Source organism: Nuphar pumila, chromosome 12 (assembly GCF_984573655.1).
Source record: "Nuphar pumila chromosome 12, dmNupPumi1.hap1.1, whole genome shotgun sequence".
Taxonomy (NCBI): domain Eukaryota; kingdom Viridiplantae; phylum Streptophyta; class Magnoliopsida; order Nymphaeales; family Nymphaeaceae; genus Nuphar; species Nuphar pumila.
In genome coordinates, this window is record NC_143260.1 from 62,079,527 (window position 1) to 62,096,841 (window position 17,315).

At 37.4% G+C, this 17,315-nt stretch overlaps 1 protein-coding gene across 1 annotated transcript in view; it reads left to right on the forward strand.

The window, feature by feature from the left end:
- NPG1 (tetratricopeptide repeat (TPR)-containing protein) overlaps positions 1-17,315 on the forward strand; it is a 64,750-nt gene that overhangs the window by 14,579 nt on the left and 32,856 nt on the right. Inside the window, exons 2-3 of the mRNA XM_089981873.1 lie at positions 7,390-7,639; positions 9,571-10,781. Of these exons, the coding sequence (XP_089837999.1) occupies positions 7,390-7,639; positions 9,571-10,781 (1,461 nt within the window). The remainder of the gene's footprint in view (positions 1-7,389; positions 7,640-9,570; positions 10,782-17,315) is intronic.

The following is a 17,315-nucleotide window of genomic DNA, read 5'->3' on the forward strand; positions in this document are numbered from 1 at the left end:
CCTTCTCATAAGCCCCAATGCAAGTTATGAAAATTCAGTTTTAATCACTCACTTATGCATAAAGACCCTTCACATACCAATGTTTCACATTCCTATGCACCTCTACATGGACCCTTCACATAATAACCTTTCACATGCCCCACGACATTCATTATACATTAAATAAATTGTATGCCCATGCTACCCACACATAATTATGTAAATATCAACTTTACCCCTAAAATCTCTACACAAGACAAATTGGCTAGAATGCCCCAAACACATAACAAGAAGACAAAATTGGTCTTTGACCAAGACCCAAGCATACACTACAATTTGACAAAAATTGGGACTTTTATATCTATATATATATATATGACTTTCAAATGAGTTTTTCTTTTTTCATTTTTTTGTTGTTTTTAACGAAACTAACGTTACAGATGTGATCTACATGGTTTGGTTAGTGGGAATCAGCTCTTGGATCATCCAATCGTGACACAGGCATGATTTTATGCGCCTTGAATACATATGCAATATTTTCTTAGCTCATAAACTTGTGTTTTTTCATAGAAAAAAACCACAATTCAAGAGTTGGTTCCTAGCATTTGGAGAATGATGATTCCATCTATGAGGTCTGATTGGGTGGACGTGACTCATGGTTATGATTTATAATTCTAGCTCATTCAGACGGTCAGGTAGACATGACCACACACATACACACACACACACACACACACACATATATATATATATATATATGTTGAGAATAGGTGGTTTTTAGGTTGAGTTCTCCTATATTAGAGGTTTTCTGAAATATTATTTTCATAAGGACTTAGATGTAATTTTTCTGTTTTGCCTCTCTCTATTTAATATAGAGAGAAGCCCTAATCTTAAGGAACGAGTTCTATTGTGCAACCGTCTCTCTCTCTCTCTCTACACTCACATGTGGTTGTACACCCCCATCTCATTCTACATGGTATCAAAGCCCTCGATCGTGGGAGCGTGATTTTCATCAACAGGGACTGATTTTCATCAACGAGGAGCAACAACCCTACGGCTTCTTAAAATCAGGTTCGGTGGTGGTTGACTGGGGAAGATCTGATCACAGATCTGGGATGTTACCCAGATCTGTCGTCAGTTCTAAGGAGAAGATCTACTGCGACCTAGTGTTGCCGAGACTTGTTTCTACTATGACGTGATTATTTTTTTTTTGTTTGTGGTTTGTCGAGGTGTGTTCCTGCTGTTACAGAATTTTTTTTTCTGTGTTGTCGTGATTGCTGAGTTCTTGTCGAGGTGTGTTCCTGCTGTTTGGGAGCAGCAGAAATTTTTTTCTGTGTTGCCGTGATTGTTGAGTTCTCGCCTATGCTGATTGCGTGTTATCATAATTCTGCCGTGAATGCAACTTTCTTTTCTGTGCTGATTACTTGTGATACTTACTGGATGTCGTGCCTTATATGTTGGAGAACAACAGGTGTAGTGAATACTTTGGTTTGCAACTGCAGTCTATCATTTATCGTGATGTGTTTGGGCCAGCAATGTTCGTGATTTCTGTGGTATCAACAGCAACTGAAATTTAGTTGTTTTAGTGGGTTGGTTTATTTCAGAATGTGGCTGCTGTGTCGAGTTTTTTTTTAAGGAAACATGGTAGCTTAAGTTACTGTGTCGTGGAAAATAGCAGGTGTGATTTCCTGCTGGGCTGAATTTTATTTTGTGTGTGGGTTGCTGTTTGCTGTGGAAACAGCAGGTGTGGTTTCCTGCTGAGTTGAAAAAAAAAATTCCTCTTGAACACTTGCTGTTCAAGTGAGGTATTCTTTTTTTTTTAGTATGGCTGAAACTTCGAATGTGATTCCAAACTGGAACATATTGGGGAGTATAAGGCTTTTGCCAACCCCTTCTCATATGGCTCTTCCGTAAGGTTGAATGAAACCAACTATGCCAGGTGGTCCAGAACTTTTATGATGTCGGTATCTGGACATCGTCGAAAACATATTTTGTTGGAAGGCGAACCCACTGAGAAATTGGGAAAATATGTCACTTGGGATGAAGATAATGACATAGTTATGTCATGGATCATGAATAGTGTCGAACCCCATATTGCCGATGGATTGATCTACTATAATACAGCCAAACTAATGTGGGACAATCTTCGTGATACATACTCACAAGAAACGAATGTGAGTCGTATCCTGCAAGTTGAACAAGAAATATATAACTTGCAACAGGGAGATCAGACCTTGGCCCAGTACTATGCCTCTGTCAAAGCTGCGTTTGAAAGACTTAATGCTCACAGGCCTCTTTGTTGCTCGAAGCAAAAGGATCATCAAGAACAAACCATGGTTGCTCGTTTTCTTACAGGTCTTTCTTCAGATTTCTCTGTTGCAAAAGTTCAAATGTTGTCTGGTTCAGATGTTCCCACTCTTGCTGATGCTTACAATCGTCTGAGTAGACTTGCGATCTCTCTGCCACAATCTCAGCCTGTGACTCAGTCATCTGCTCTTATTGTCCCATCTAGTTATGGGCGTGGAAATATTCAGAATATCAGAGGACGAGGACGTGGACGTGGTATGGGAGGCAGAGGAAAGCTTCAATGTACATTCTGTGGAAAATCTGGACATTTAGAAGATCGTTGCTGGGATAAGCATGGTCGGCCAATCTCTTCTTCATCAAAGTCATATACCCCTAAAGCAAATGTTACTACTATTGAGGCAACAAATGCACCAGAGAATATCACTGCAAATGAAAGTAGTATCACCCTTAGTCGTGCGGAATATGATGAGTTGATTGCTCTTCGACCTTTGAGTTCCCCCACTCTTATAGCTGGGGTTGCCTATTCAACCGAAAATCATCTCCATCCGAATGATAGTAAGTGGGTTATTGACTCTGGTGCATCCAGACATTTGTGTGGAAATTCACGTGTTTTTTCAGATCTAAAGGTATTTAAGGCTCAACTTGGAGTCTCATTAGTCGATGGGAGCTCCTCCCCGGTTGTTGGTCAGGGAAATATTTCTATATCCTCCTCATTACAATTGAAAAATGCTCTTCATGCTCTAAACTTTCCTCAAAGTTTACTTTCTGTTAGTTGCCTTATAAAAGAACAAAGCTGTAGAGTAATATTTGATCCAATGGGTTGTCATTTTCAGGATTTGCTGACGGGGAAGAAGATTGGTGGAGGCTATGAAGAAAATGGACTTTACTACCTACATCATCCAATGGGTTCTATTCATGCTGCAGTGGAACATTCATTCAGTCCTGTTCAGTGGTATCGTCGTCTTGGTCATCCTTCATTGTCAAAGCTTCGGTCGGTCTTTCCTCAGATTCCTTTCACCACATCATTTCAGTGTGAAGCATGTTAGTTGGGCAAGGATCATCGAAGCTCGTTCCCTTCGAGGTCAGAATCAGTCTAGTAATAAAGTTTTTGAACTTCTTCGTGCAGATGTATGGGGTCCTAGTAAGATTCCTACTAGGACTCAGTGTCGTTATTATCTTGTTATTATTGATGATTTCTCTAAGTTATCATGGGTATTTTTAATAAAAGAACGATCTGAAGTTCCAAGTCTTATCAAATCCCTAATTCTTGAAATAAAAACTTAGTTTGAATCTATTGTCAAGATTGTTCGCACTGATAATGCTCTCGAGTTTAAATCAAAAGGTCTGTTACAATTTTACCAAGATCATGGCATCCAACCCCAAACTTCCTGTGCCTATTCATCTCAACAAAATGGGGTGGCTGAGCGAAAACATCGGCACCTCCTTGATGTTGCCAGGACCATTATGATTCAATCAAATGTTCCTGCCTTATACTGGGGTGATGCGATTACCACTGCTTGCTATCTGATCAACCGCATGCCTTCGTCTTCTGTGGGTGATCAAATTCCATTACATATCCTAAAATCTGATGCCCCACTTTTTTTCTTATCATAAAAAATATTTGGATGTGTTTGTTTTGTACACAAACTTGGCCCTGACCGTGATAAATTAGCCGCTCAAGCTACAAAATGCATATTTATTGGTTATCCAAAAAATCAAAAGGGCTATCGATGTTATGATCCTATTTTTCGCCGAGAGTATGTCAGTGCGGATGTATCTTTCTTGGAATCCTCTCCATATTACTCTAGTTCCGGTTCCCCGCTGCAGGTTGATCCAGTTGAATCTTTTCCATTACCTATCCCTCCTTTTCCTTTGGAATTTGTGCCCTCCTTACCGAACCAAACTTTATTCTCTTCCAGATTTAATAATCCTCCATTGGTATATATGCGTAGAGCTTCACTTCCGCAAGAGCCTTCATCTTCTTCTTCTCCTGAGGTAAGTTCTACTGACAATAGTGATCTTCAGGATGATGATAGTAGGCCTATTGCTCTACGAAAGGGGACAAGACAATGCACCTTATATCCCATATCTCATTATGTCTCCCATGCCAGAATTGGACATCAAATGAAGTCGTTTATTTCAGCCTTGTCTGCTGAAACCATTCCTCTGAACTATCACCTGGGCACTTGATAATCGCTGGAAGCTGGCTATGCAAGAAGAAATGACAACTTTGGTCTCTCAGCATATACCTGGGATCTAGTTGATTCCCCAGCAGATGCTGACATTGTTGGATGTAAATGGGTATATACAATAAAGTACAAATCTGATGGTTCTATTGACATGTACAAGGCCAGATTAGTCGCGAAAGGGTATACTCAGACATATGGAATTGACTTCTTTGAAACTTTTTCTCCTGTGGCACGAATGGGTACCATCCGTCTTGTTCTCTCAGTAGCTGTTCAGCATGGTTGGAGCTTGTGTCAATTAGATGTGAAAAATGCATTTCTTTATGGGGATCTATCTGAGACCGTTTACATGCAACAACCTTCAGGTTTTGAGGTTGAGGGGGAGTGTCAGAAGGTGTGCAGATTGAGAAAGGCGATTTATGGCTTGAAACAAAGTCCTCGTGCATGGTTTCAAAAGTTGTTTGAAGTGATGTCAAGCTTTGGCTTTAATAGATCGGCAACAGATCATACACTTTTTATAAAAAAAACTAGCTCTAGCATAGTTGTTATGGTGGTATATGTGGATGACATCATTCTTACAGGAGATGATGTGAAAGCTATTGAAGCCACAAAGGCTCATCTTCAAAAACACTTTGTTACAAAAGACCTTGGTTCACTCAGGTATTTTCTGGGTATAAAAGTTGCTAGAAGTCGTGAAGGGATGGTTTTGTCTCAACGGAAGTATGTTCTTGACTTATTAAAGGAAACGTGCATGTTGGGAGCTAAACCAACAAATATTCCCATGGACCATAAAGTTCAGTTGTTTGAAGAAGGGTCAAAACCTGTTGATAGCAAAAGCTATCGCTCCCTAGTAGGGAAGTTATTATATGTAACTGTGACCAGACCAGATATTGCTTTAGCAGTAAGCAAAGTTAGCCAGTTCATGGACACACCAACTGAGGTACACTGGAATGTAACCATAATGATTCTCAGATATCTAAAATCCTCTCCTGGAAAGGGGTTACTGTTCAGGAAAGGTGGAACTCTGGAGATAGTAGCCTATTCTGATGCTGACTATGCTGGATCTGTAGTAGATAGAAAGTCTACCACAGGATTCTGTGTGTTTTTGGGAGACAACTTGATTTCATGGAGAAGTAAGAAACAAAATGTGGTTTCCAAGTCGAGTGCAAAATCAAAATATCGGGCTATGGCCCAAACAACTGCTGAATTGATATGGGTTCGCACTGTTCTTAATGATCTCCAGGTGAAGGTTTCCTCTCCAATGACCATGATGTGCGATAACAAAGCGGCAACATATATAGCAAACAATCTTGTCTTTCATGAGAGAACAAAGCACATTGAGGTTGATTGCCATTATGTAAGAGATATGATTCAAGCTGGTCATATCACTACAAAATACCTAAAGTCTGAAGACCAAGTTGCAGATATGTTTACAAAGCCTCTTGCTAGGCCAAATTTCTCCAGATGTTGTGACAAGCTGAGCATGATAGATATCTATGCTCCAGCTTGAGGGGGAGTGTTGAGAATAGGTGGTTTTTAGGTTAAGTTCTCCTATATTAGAGGTTTTCTGAAATATTATTTTCATAAGGACTTAGATGTAATATAGAGAGAAGCCCTAATCTTAAGGAACAAGTTCTATTGTGCAACCGTTTCTCTCTCTCTCTCTCTACACTCACAGGTGGTTGTACACCCCCATCTCATTCTACAATATATATATATATATATATATATATATATAGAGAGAGAGAGAGAGAGAGAGAGAGAGAGAGAGAGAGAGAGAGAGAGAGAGATGCTTACCACTTTTCTAGCTAATCGGGTTTTTGAAGTGTTTTTTCTATGTTTTCCTTTACTAGGAAATGATACTTGGATCATGTTTTTTAACAAAAAATATGACTTTTTAAGCCTTGAATATTTATAAAAATCTTAGACTCTCGATTTTTAAACCTTAACAAAACCTACCTGTATATCAGAATCGGATGATCCAAGAGTTGATTCCTCTAAAATCAAGTATGCAGAACACATTTGTACGGTCAGATTTAAGGAAAGTGTGAAAAAACCCTTCAATAGCCTGGTTAGCTGGCGGTTAGCTAGAAACGTTGTTAGAGGCTACCATCTTCTCTCTCTCTCTCTCTCTCTATATATATATATATATATATATGTAGACTAACATACATGCATGCACATTCGAATAAATGTGTATTGCATGTTTGAATATTTGATATGCTCCAACAGAACTGCTCACATTGTGATAGAATTCATGAATTAAAGTGATCTGGTGAGAAAATGCCATGCTTTAGATTATGGAAATTAAATGTTATGCTTGTTTTTTTTATTGATGGTCCTACTTGCATTGAGATAGCCCTACAGAAGAATAGATCTTTTCAAAATCCCAATACGGTTTTGGATGAACTTACCTAGAGTGTGCTTGTAATTTTTATAACATATGGAAATTACTCTTAAAAAGGATTCCTTAGTTTTAGAAAAGCCAACTAGCTGCAGTTATACGAAAAAAAGGAGAGGAAACAAAGTTGCACTATCCTGGATGAATAACTACACAGATTTTGAAGTTTATTCAAGGGCACTAAAAATTGGTGAAATTGTTAAAATTCACGACTTTAATGGTTGATAGGTTTTGTTTTCTTCATTTCTTTCTGTCTATTCACAGTTTTCTGTAGATCAGATTGATGCTTAGCATTAATTTTCTTCATTAGTCAGTGATTTTGTGAAAAGATAAGAGAATTAACATAAATTTCTTAGCATTTTCGAATTATGACTAGAAAATATGGTTTGAATCCTTCTACAAAATTAGAAAAGTGCCTCACCAATGCCAAAACATCAAGTGCACATCAAAATTTGTTAATGCAAAAAATTTGTTTAACTATGATTATTCATCACATTGGTCTTTATAATATGGCAGGAAGCTAGAGCTCTCCTTGGTAGGCTAGAGTATCAGAAAGGTAATATTGAAGCTGCTCTTCGAGTCTTTGATGGTATAGATCTTCAGGCTGCTATTACTAGATTTCAAACTCCGGCTGAGAAACCTGCATCAAGGAGGAGTCGCTCTCGCAGTGAATCACTAAGTTCAGCTTCCCAGCATGCAGTTAGCCTGGTGCTTGAAGCTATATATTTGAAATCCAAGTCTCTCCAAAAGCTTGGGAGGTTAACTGGTGTGCATTGTTGTTAGCAAGTTTTGTTTGACATCTTAGATATCTTGTGCTACTATTTTCTCATGCTCATGCAATAAATTTTCCCTTTACTTTCTCATCATGTGGATATTCTAGTAAAAAAGACACTTTTTGTCAACTTTTCTTGGCCCATAGCCACTCAATATTTGCCTATCATCAGTTTCAATGACCTGTAAGGATGTGGCTGAATTATGATGTAGACCATGCATGTAAAATTTTTGCATCTTTTCACAATGCGTGAACACAAATATTGCTAATATTTTGAAAATATAGCAATATTAATGTCTTTTCACAACAACTGATGAAAACATGTAACTATTTTCAAAATATCTCCTTAAAACAAATATCACGATAATAGTGTCATATTTTCTAAAAATTTTCTTATATATATAATTTTTTTAACTATATAATTTTTATTCTCTGGTTCTTTTATATTTTGAAATTTTCTCTAACAGTCTTTATATTTTTCGTAAGAGAAATACCACTGAAACCTATTATTTTATTTTTATCATTGTTTATATTTTATAATTTTTCAAAAACAGAGATTTTCCTGATATTTCTTGAGGAAAACCAGTTTTTTTTAATTCTCTTGAGAAAAAACCTCCTAAGAACAACACTGGTGGTTATAAATACCATCCTTTTAACTCATCAAATAATCAAATTAAGCACTTGGTAGCTGGTACCATCAGTTGGCATGCAATATTCTGTGAAGCATGTGCAAGTCTTCCTGGTGTAGTATATATATAAAGTGTCATCACTTGATTTCTGCTTGTCGTATTATGCTGCATTCACTACAATTGAACACTACATCATGTAAACTCATTGGAATTCATATGGTGTCAAGGGTGAGGAGTTAAACTTTCAGTCACTTAAGAGTAGGCAAAATTCTTGCTTGAACATCTAATTTCATGTTGACAGGTTATATAGATGCTTAATGCTTGGAAATAAAGATGAAACAATGCTACCCAAGGTTCCTATAGCATATGGGTGCAAGGTTGTAAAAAGCATATTGGCGCCCGTATAAATTAGAAAGTTTGACAGTCTCAAGGTTAGCATGTGTTGTTCAAGAAGCAATTGATATCATTGCAATAGGGTGTCGTGTTTTTCTTTAAGTTTGTATTTATGTTGTTAAGTGGAAAAAACTCAACAATAAATTCATTTTAATAGCCTTCTTTACTTTAAGATTCATAAAATATGTAGATAGGATTTGTCGGTTCAGGCAAGCTCTGGAAGCATGATAGAAGTCCATATAAATGTGTATTGGAAGATTGGTTAGTTTATGCCATGTGCTTCATTTTTATTACAAAATAGATAATGTTTGATATGATAAATTATGTCCTACTATTGAAACGTTGTGTCTATATCAATTATATGGAAATTGTGAACCGTTTCTGAATTGACAATTATGTTACTTTCATGGTAGGTTTAAGTGTAATGTATTTCATTTTTTTGTATTACCAGGATTAGAATTCATTGTTTGATAAGTAATTGATGTCATTAACGTATGTTCTCAAGTTTCCTTCAAATTTGTGTTTGAGTGAAAAAACTAGAAATTAATTTTAATAGCTTTCTTTAGCTTAAGCTTTGTAAATTGTGTAGATAGGTTTGAGAGATATACGTAAGCTCTGGAAATTGGCAGAAGTCCATATGAAAGTTTGGTTAATTTATGTTTCATGCTTCATTTTATCATAAAATGAGCAATGTTTGAAATGATAAAATAGATCCTGTTATTGGAATATGGTGTCTCCTTATCCTTTAATGGAAATTGTAAACTTTTCTTAATTGACAATCACATTACTTTCATGTTAAGATTGTTTAAGCTTGTATTTCATTTCATTATATTATTGACGTTAAGATTTCCTTTTGTTCTTTTTGTTATTTTCTGTGGCTGATGTTTGATATGGATGTCTCAGAAGCTGCTAATGAATGTAATAGCGTCCTTGATGCTGTTGAAAAAATGTTTCCTCAAGGTATACCAGAGGTTTTGGTGGATAATAAGTTGCAAGAGGTAGTAAGCAAGGCTGTTGTGCTTCTTCCAGAACTATGGAAGCAAGCAGGGTCCTATCAAGAAGCAATGGCTGCCTACAGACGCACTCTACTTAGTCATTGGAATCTGGATGATGAATGTTGTGCTCAGATTCAGAAGGAGTTTGCTGCTTTTCTTTTGTTTGGTGGTGTTGAAGCTGGTGCACCTAGTTTAGGTGCTCAGATTGATGGTTCATATGTTCCTAAAAATAATCTAGAAGAGGCAATTCTTCTCTTGATGATTGTCCTACGTAAATCTTGTCTTGGCAAGATCAAGTGGGATCCTGATGTGATGGAGCATGTCACTGTTGCACTATCCCTCTGTGGTCTGACATCTGTAATAGCAACACAATATGAAGAGATTACGCCTGGGATATTTACTCGTTGTGAACAATGGATTAATCTAGCTCTTTGCTACATTGGAGCAGGACAGAATAGTGTTGCCTTAAGCTTGTTAAGAAAATTGCTTAGCAAGCATGAAAACCCATCTGATCTTTTGGCATTAATGTTAGTAAGCAGAATCTGTGGGGAGGATTGTTTTCTTGCTTCTGAGGGGGTATCATATGCACAACATGCTATTGCAATTTCAGAAGGCAGGCTGGAACACCTAAAGGGCATTGGTCTTCATTTACTAGGCATTTGTCTAGGAAAGCAAGCAAAAGTTGCATCCTCAGACTTTCAAAGAACTCAGCTGCAGACTGAAGCTCTGAAAGCATTGGATGAAGCAATCTCCTTTGAAAGCAACAATCCATATATTCTATTTGATCTGGGTCTTCAATATGCAGAACATCGTAATACAAATGCTGCCTTACGCTGTGCGAGAGGATTCATTGATGCCACAGGCGGTTCAGTCATAAAAGGATGGAGATTTCTTGCCCTTGTTTTATCTGCTCAGCAACGGTTTTCAGAGGCTGAAGTGGTTGTTGATGCTGCCTTAGACGAGACTGAAAAGTGGGACCAAGGTCCACTGCTTAGACTGAAAGCAAAGATGAAAATTGCCAAGTCTTTGCCCATGGATGCTGTTGAGACATATCGTCTCTTGCTTGCTCTTGTTCAAGCCCAGAGAAAGACTTCTGGACCTGTAAAAAATATTAGTCAGGTTTGCATGACAGACCTTTCATTTATGATATGGTAAATCTAGATATTATGCTGATATGAAATGTTATGTTTATTTGAATTTTTGGGAACAATGATTGATTTCTTTGAATATCATATGTTACGTAGATCATCCTGAAAGGACTCCTGATCATGTCAACATGATTATGTTATGGCACTGAATTACACGTACAGAGTTGCACCCTATAATTCTGAAGACCTGCAGTGATAATAGTTGGTAAAAAAATGCTAATATTTTCATTGCGCAGCTTAATTGCATTCACTAATCAACACTTGGAATGGATATGTTTGCATAGAAGAGAATATGGATTATTGGCAGGCTATGGTTATTGCCAAATTGATTGACAATCCATCTTTCAATGAGAAAGCACTCTTCTCTTTTTTCATTTTTTTCACTTTATTAGCTCACTTATGCACGTAATAAATGATTATCTTTATTCATATTTTGGTTGCATTTATCATTGTGAGCTTCTTATTTTCATGGAGTGGATGATCTTAGATGTGTCATTACATGAGAAATTATCTGAAAATGATTCACAATGAGAATCATGCTTGTATATGTGCTTGATTGTGCTCCTATGTGTGTACATGCACATTTTCTTTCAATAGTACTTGTGATATCTGTCCAATGGTTTTTGATCTTTAGATTAGATCCCTAAGAGGTCATTATATGTTTTCCTTGGGTGGGTAAGAAAAAAGAAGAAAAAGAGAATGAGTGTCTCTTACTATTTGATATGTTTCCTTTCCCATTATCTATTTTAAACATGACTAGAAAAGACTAAAATACCTCTTTTACAAGTGTTAGTTATACAATCTTCCAAAAGTTGAACCTCTTAGTTGATCATCCATAAATGAATGAACCTCTTACAACACTCTCTCTCAAGTTGGAGTAAAGATTTCAATCATCCTCAACTTGCTTAAGAGCTCCATATGTCTAGTTCTATCGATTTCCTCTATAATTACATCGGTTAATCATTATGAATTCTCACATGGGATCTTTGAATATCTCCCTAATTTTCTCACACATGAAGTGATAATGTATATCAATGTGTTTTGTGCACTAGTGGTGCACACGGTTAATAGCAATGCATAGGATTGATTTGTTATCAGAATAACATATCTTTTGTAGAAACACCTCAACCTAGCTTACTTAAAGTTGACTTAAGTTTCATTGTTTTACATGCATCAAGTGCCATTTCTCTATATATTGTATTGGCACTTAATTCTTGTAACCACTTCTTGCTTCTTACTTGTCCATGAGATGAGATTTTCACAAACAAATGCACAAAATTGGATGTAGGTCTTTCATCATCTAATGCTTAGACCATGACCTATTTGATCAAAATTATAATAAACTAGCCAAGTGATTATTAGGAAATTTAGTTTGCCTACAAGCCTTTCCTACACCTTTTTGTTCTTACAAGGTTCTCCACCATCTTGACAAAGTTTTTGTTAACTTTTTCCCTGGGCGTATCTAATGGGCCTACACCCTATCTCAGTGTTTCGTTAATAAAATATTTTCTTTGACAAATCAGCTACCTTTATATGACTTTTAACCATAGTTTTAAAACCCAGTGACTCGCGACTCAACTTGGCATGGGTTGACTCATGACTCGCCGAGTGAATTTGGTGACTAGGCCAAGTCATGGCGACTTTATATTTCTATAAAAATTATGTATATAAATTTGTATATATTGTATAACTAATTATTACATATAATATGTATTATAATATATATATATACTATGTATACAAAGTATTATATTACAATATTAATTATGCAAATATATGACTTATATATAATATACATAATATATATGACTCGGCCATGACTCTGTTGACTCGACCGAGTCAAACCATGAGTTTTGTTAAGTTATGGGTTATTCAATAATTTGACATAGTGAATGGCCGAGCCAAGCGGAGTCACCCGAGTCTCCGAGTTAACTTAGTGAGTTTTAAACACTGCTTTTAACTAAAAACACTATTAATTCTATGAAAATACTTCTGAGTCTTTATATCAACGACTTATACAAGTATTACTTCAACCTTGAGGTTTTATTTTTGTCATTTCCCATCATCTCAATGTCATTAATATTCACAATAAGGATGTTGATAGTTCACACTTTTTAATGAGCATTTCTTTGAATCCTGAAGTTTATTATTGTTGCTTTCAGTCAACCCTAGATTGTATTTTAGAGAGACGAGAGAAAGGGAGATGGATGAGAGAGAGAGAGAGCTTTATTATTCATTAACCCTAATCACCAATTTAAATAGGTGATTAGGTGGAATGAGATTACAAGTAGGCATACATAATTATACAAAATTACGTATGACCACCCCAAGATTTATGAAATTAATATTTAACATTTTAACACTCCCCCTCAAGCTGGAGCATATATGTCTATCATGCTCAGCTTGCTGCAACATCTTGAGAAACCTGCACTTGTGAGAGGCTTGGTGAAGACGTTTGCAACTTGGTCTTCAAAAGTCACATGACTAGTAGAAATATGCCCCGCCTGCACTAAGTCACGTATATAGTGACAATCAACTTCAATGTGTTTTGTTCTCTCATGAAAAATTGGATTGTTAGCTATATAGGTGGCTGCTCGATTATCACACATCATCAACATTGGGGATGGAATCATCACTTGTAGATCTTTTAGAATGGACCGAACCCATATCATTTTAGAAGTTGTTTGAGCCATAACTCTATATTCTGATTCAACACTGGAACTAGCTACTACAGTTTTTTTTTACTTCTCCAAGTAATTAAGCTACCATATTCTGATAATGTCTGGTAGTCTCTTCTCTTAACTCCAATGACTGGGGAGGCCAGATCTTTGCCCGTGGGGTGGTTGTTAACAACCTGTCAATTAGAGTTTTATACCGATCCATCCTCTCCCTTGACAGAAACACAGGGGAGAATGAGTGCATCAGGGGTAAATTAACTGACAACTCATTTTATATGCTCTGGACTTTTGACCAAATGAGCATCTTGTTAAAATATAGCTTGCGTATGGATCTGGATCCTTGCGTATGGATCTGGATCCAGATCCATACGCATGGTATGTTAATATAACACATGCTGTATATTTCTCATTAATGGCATCCTTGTAATATCTCTGATATTACAAGGATAGTTGTATATCTGCTGATTTATTTATATATTGGTTAGGGCTTGGAGGTCGAGCATTCTTTTGCCGCCCCAGCCATTGTGTTCTCTCTCTCTCTCTCTCTCTCTCTCTGTTTCCTGTAGATGTTGTACCAGATCTCAAAACTGATATGGTATCAGAGCCTGCGTGAAGAAACTCTAAAATAGGAGATCGTGAACAACAACAATCAGCAGATCGAGAACAGCGTGTTCAGCGTGAACAGCGTGTTCATCCCAAATCTCATCAGCACCCATCTCCCGATCGTGAACAGCAGCAATCAGCAGATCGAGAACAACGTGTTCAGCGTGAACAACGTGTTCATCCCAAATCTCATCAGCACCCATCTCCCGATCGTGAACAGCAGCAATCAACAGATCGAGAACAACGTGTTCATCCCAAATCTAATCCTCTGAAATCTCCCCTTCTGAAAGTTGGTACCTTTATTTTCCTTTCAGCGTGAACAGTGTGTTCATCGACTGTGTTCATCTCAAGTTCCTTCTTTTCTATTACTCTATCGTCTGTGCTGGTTCCAATTTTTTTTTCTCTTTCCTAAACATCACCAACTATTGTTCCCTTTCCTCTTTGCTGTTTTAGTGTTCTTTGTGCATCATTTTGGTCGTACAGGTATATGCCCTATTACAGTTTTTACTGATTGATTAAGTGATCTCAAATCTGTTTATTTCTTTTCATTCATCTTGTTTGCTTATTCATTATTCCACTGATATGGATTACTCTTCATCTTCGTCATTCGGTCCCTCCGCCAATTTCTTGAGTCAACTCGTTACAGAAAAACTTACTCATTCTAATTTTTTGACCTGAAAAAGGCAAATCCTTCCTTTTATACGGAGTCAGGATCTCGATGAACATTTGGATGGTTTAGTTCCTATACCACCACGGCTTATTTTGCAGGAAACCAAGGATGAGAAGGGTGACACAATTACCATTTCCATTAAGAATCCAGAGTATACAGCTTGGAGGAAGCGGGATCAGTCTTTGGTTGCTTATATTACGTCAACACTCTCTCAAGAAGTGTTGGTTACTCTTTCAGATGATTGCACTGCGGCGGATCTGTGAAGTAAGCTGTCACAGACTTACTCTCAGATATCAGAATCCCGAGTTATGTTCTTAAAAAATGAATTTCAAAGTTTAAAGAAAGGCTCCATGACAATCATGGAATATATAGGCCGCTTGAAGAGTATTACTGATCAATTGGCTGTTGTTGGAAGTGCTATTGCAGATAAAGATAAAGTTCAACAACTTCTCAATGGATTGGGTTCTGATTTTGATATGTTTACCACAGCTTTATCATGCCTTCTTCACTTGCCCACTTTTGACGACCTCCAAGCGAAACTTCTCCAGCATGAGATGATTATGAAGCAAAGGGCAGAAGGAAATGAATTAGCTCGTCCTCATTCAGTTTTGGCCATGGACACTTCTGTAGGTTTTGGACGATGGAATGACGGGCATCAAGGAGGCAGAGGCCGCGGATGTTTTGGACAGGGAGGATGTGGTATCTTGCCTACACCTAATATTTCAGGGGTTTTTAATACAGGGAATCAGAGGAGAGTGCCCACCTGTTTCTTATGTAATAAAAGAGGACATGTGAAAACTGATTGTTGGTTCAATCTACAGAATAGAGGAAAAATAAACAAAATTGAAAATAAATCAGCTACTGTTGTGGACACAAAAGTGCCATCCACAGATGTGCAACAACTTTTGTTATCAGCATTGTCACAGATGACGATCAAGCAAAATGAACAAGGCGAATGGTATGTTGATTCAGGTGCCGCCACACATGTTACGGGTAATGCGGGTAAGTTATCTCACTTATTGCCTTACTTTGAAAAAGGTAGTATAGTTACGGGAGATGGAACTTATCACTCCATTAGTCATACTGGCAATGCACATATCCCTATGTCAAAGTCCTCACTTCACTTGTCCAATGTCCTTCTTGCTCCTAATATTAAAAAGAACATTGTTTCTGTAGCTAAACTTGTTGACGATATGAATTCTTTCGTCGAATTTACTCCCTCTTCTGTTTATGTTAAGGATCTACGAACGAAGGAGACGTTCGCTAAGGGGGAGCGACAAGGAAACATGTACGTCTTCAAGGAGATTCCTTCAGTGTCTTCGTCTTCAGTCCCAGTCCTCCAGTTGCAGTCGTCCAAGCATTCTTCAGTGTCTTCGCCTTCAGAGTCTTTGTTTTTTCCTTCATTGAAAGTTTTTAATTCATCTCATTGTAGTAAGCCAGATATTTGGCATAGTCGTTTGGGACATTCTAGTCGAGGTTTCGTTGAAAATCTTGTATCTGATGGTCTCCTTCCATAGTCTAGTTTATGTTCATTTTCTGATGATAATAATAAATGTTCTTCATGCGAACTCTGCAAAAGTCATGTTCTTCTTTTTCATATTATAAATAAAAGAGCTTCAAAGCCATTTGAGATTATTTGTTCTGATGTTTGGGGACCCGCACCTATTCCCTCTCTTTCTAGCAGTCGTTATTATGTTATCTTTATTGATTCCTATTCCCGTTATACTTGGATATATTTCTTAAAACACAAGCATGAAGTTTTTCAAATATTTTGGGAATTCCATTCGATGGTCAAAACAAAGTTTGCTTGTGATATTGTGCATTTACAATGTGATGGTGGAGGAGAGTATTCATCGAACGAGTTTATTGCCTTTCTTCGGGATAAAGGAATAAGTCAACAGGTTTCTTGCCCTCATACTCCTCAACAAAATGGGGTTGCAGAGAGGAAACACAGGCATATTGTCGAGAGCGCGATGAGCATGTTACATGATAGCAATGTCCCCGTTAGTCTCTGGACAGAAGTTTGTCACACATCTGTTCATATCATAAATCGTCTTCCTATGACACTTTTGGATCGAAAATCTTCCTATTATACTTTATTCGGGCAACATCCCTCTTACGATGAGCTGCGTGTTTTTGGTTGTGTATGTTATGTACATGTTGATTCATCTCTGCGAAATAAGTTTCAGGACAAGGCTGTCAAGTGCAGATTTATTGGGTATGCAGATGAATACAAAGGTTATCGATGCTATGACCCTACTACAAAACGTATTAGGACCTCCAGAAATGTTGTTTTTGACTAACGAAATTTTCAGGTTAATGACTCTGCAGCGTTGCCATCTCGAGAATTAGAAGTATATGATCCATGGATGAGCGCAGATCTTTTTGCTAATACCGGAGAAATATGTCAGACAAATTGTCCTCCCTTCAGCTTGAGTAGGGAATTGAATGACTCACAGATGCATGTTGAATTATCTCCTGTTGAGCCACCCCCAGTAGAACGCTTCTCTGGACAGATATATACTAGACGGGACAAAAATACAGAGCCGAGGAA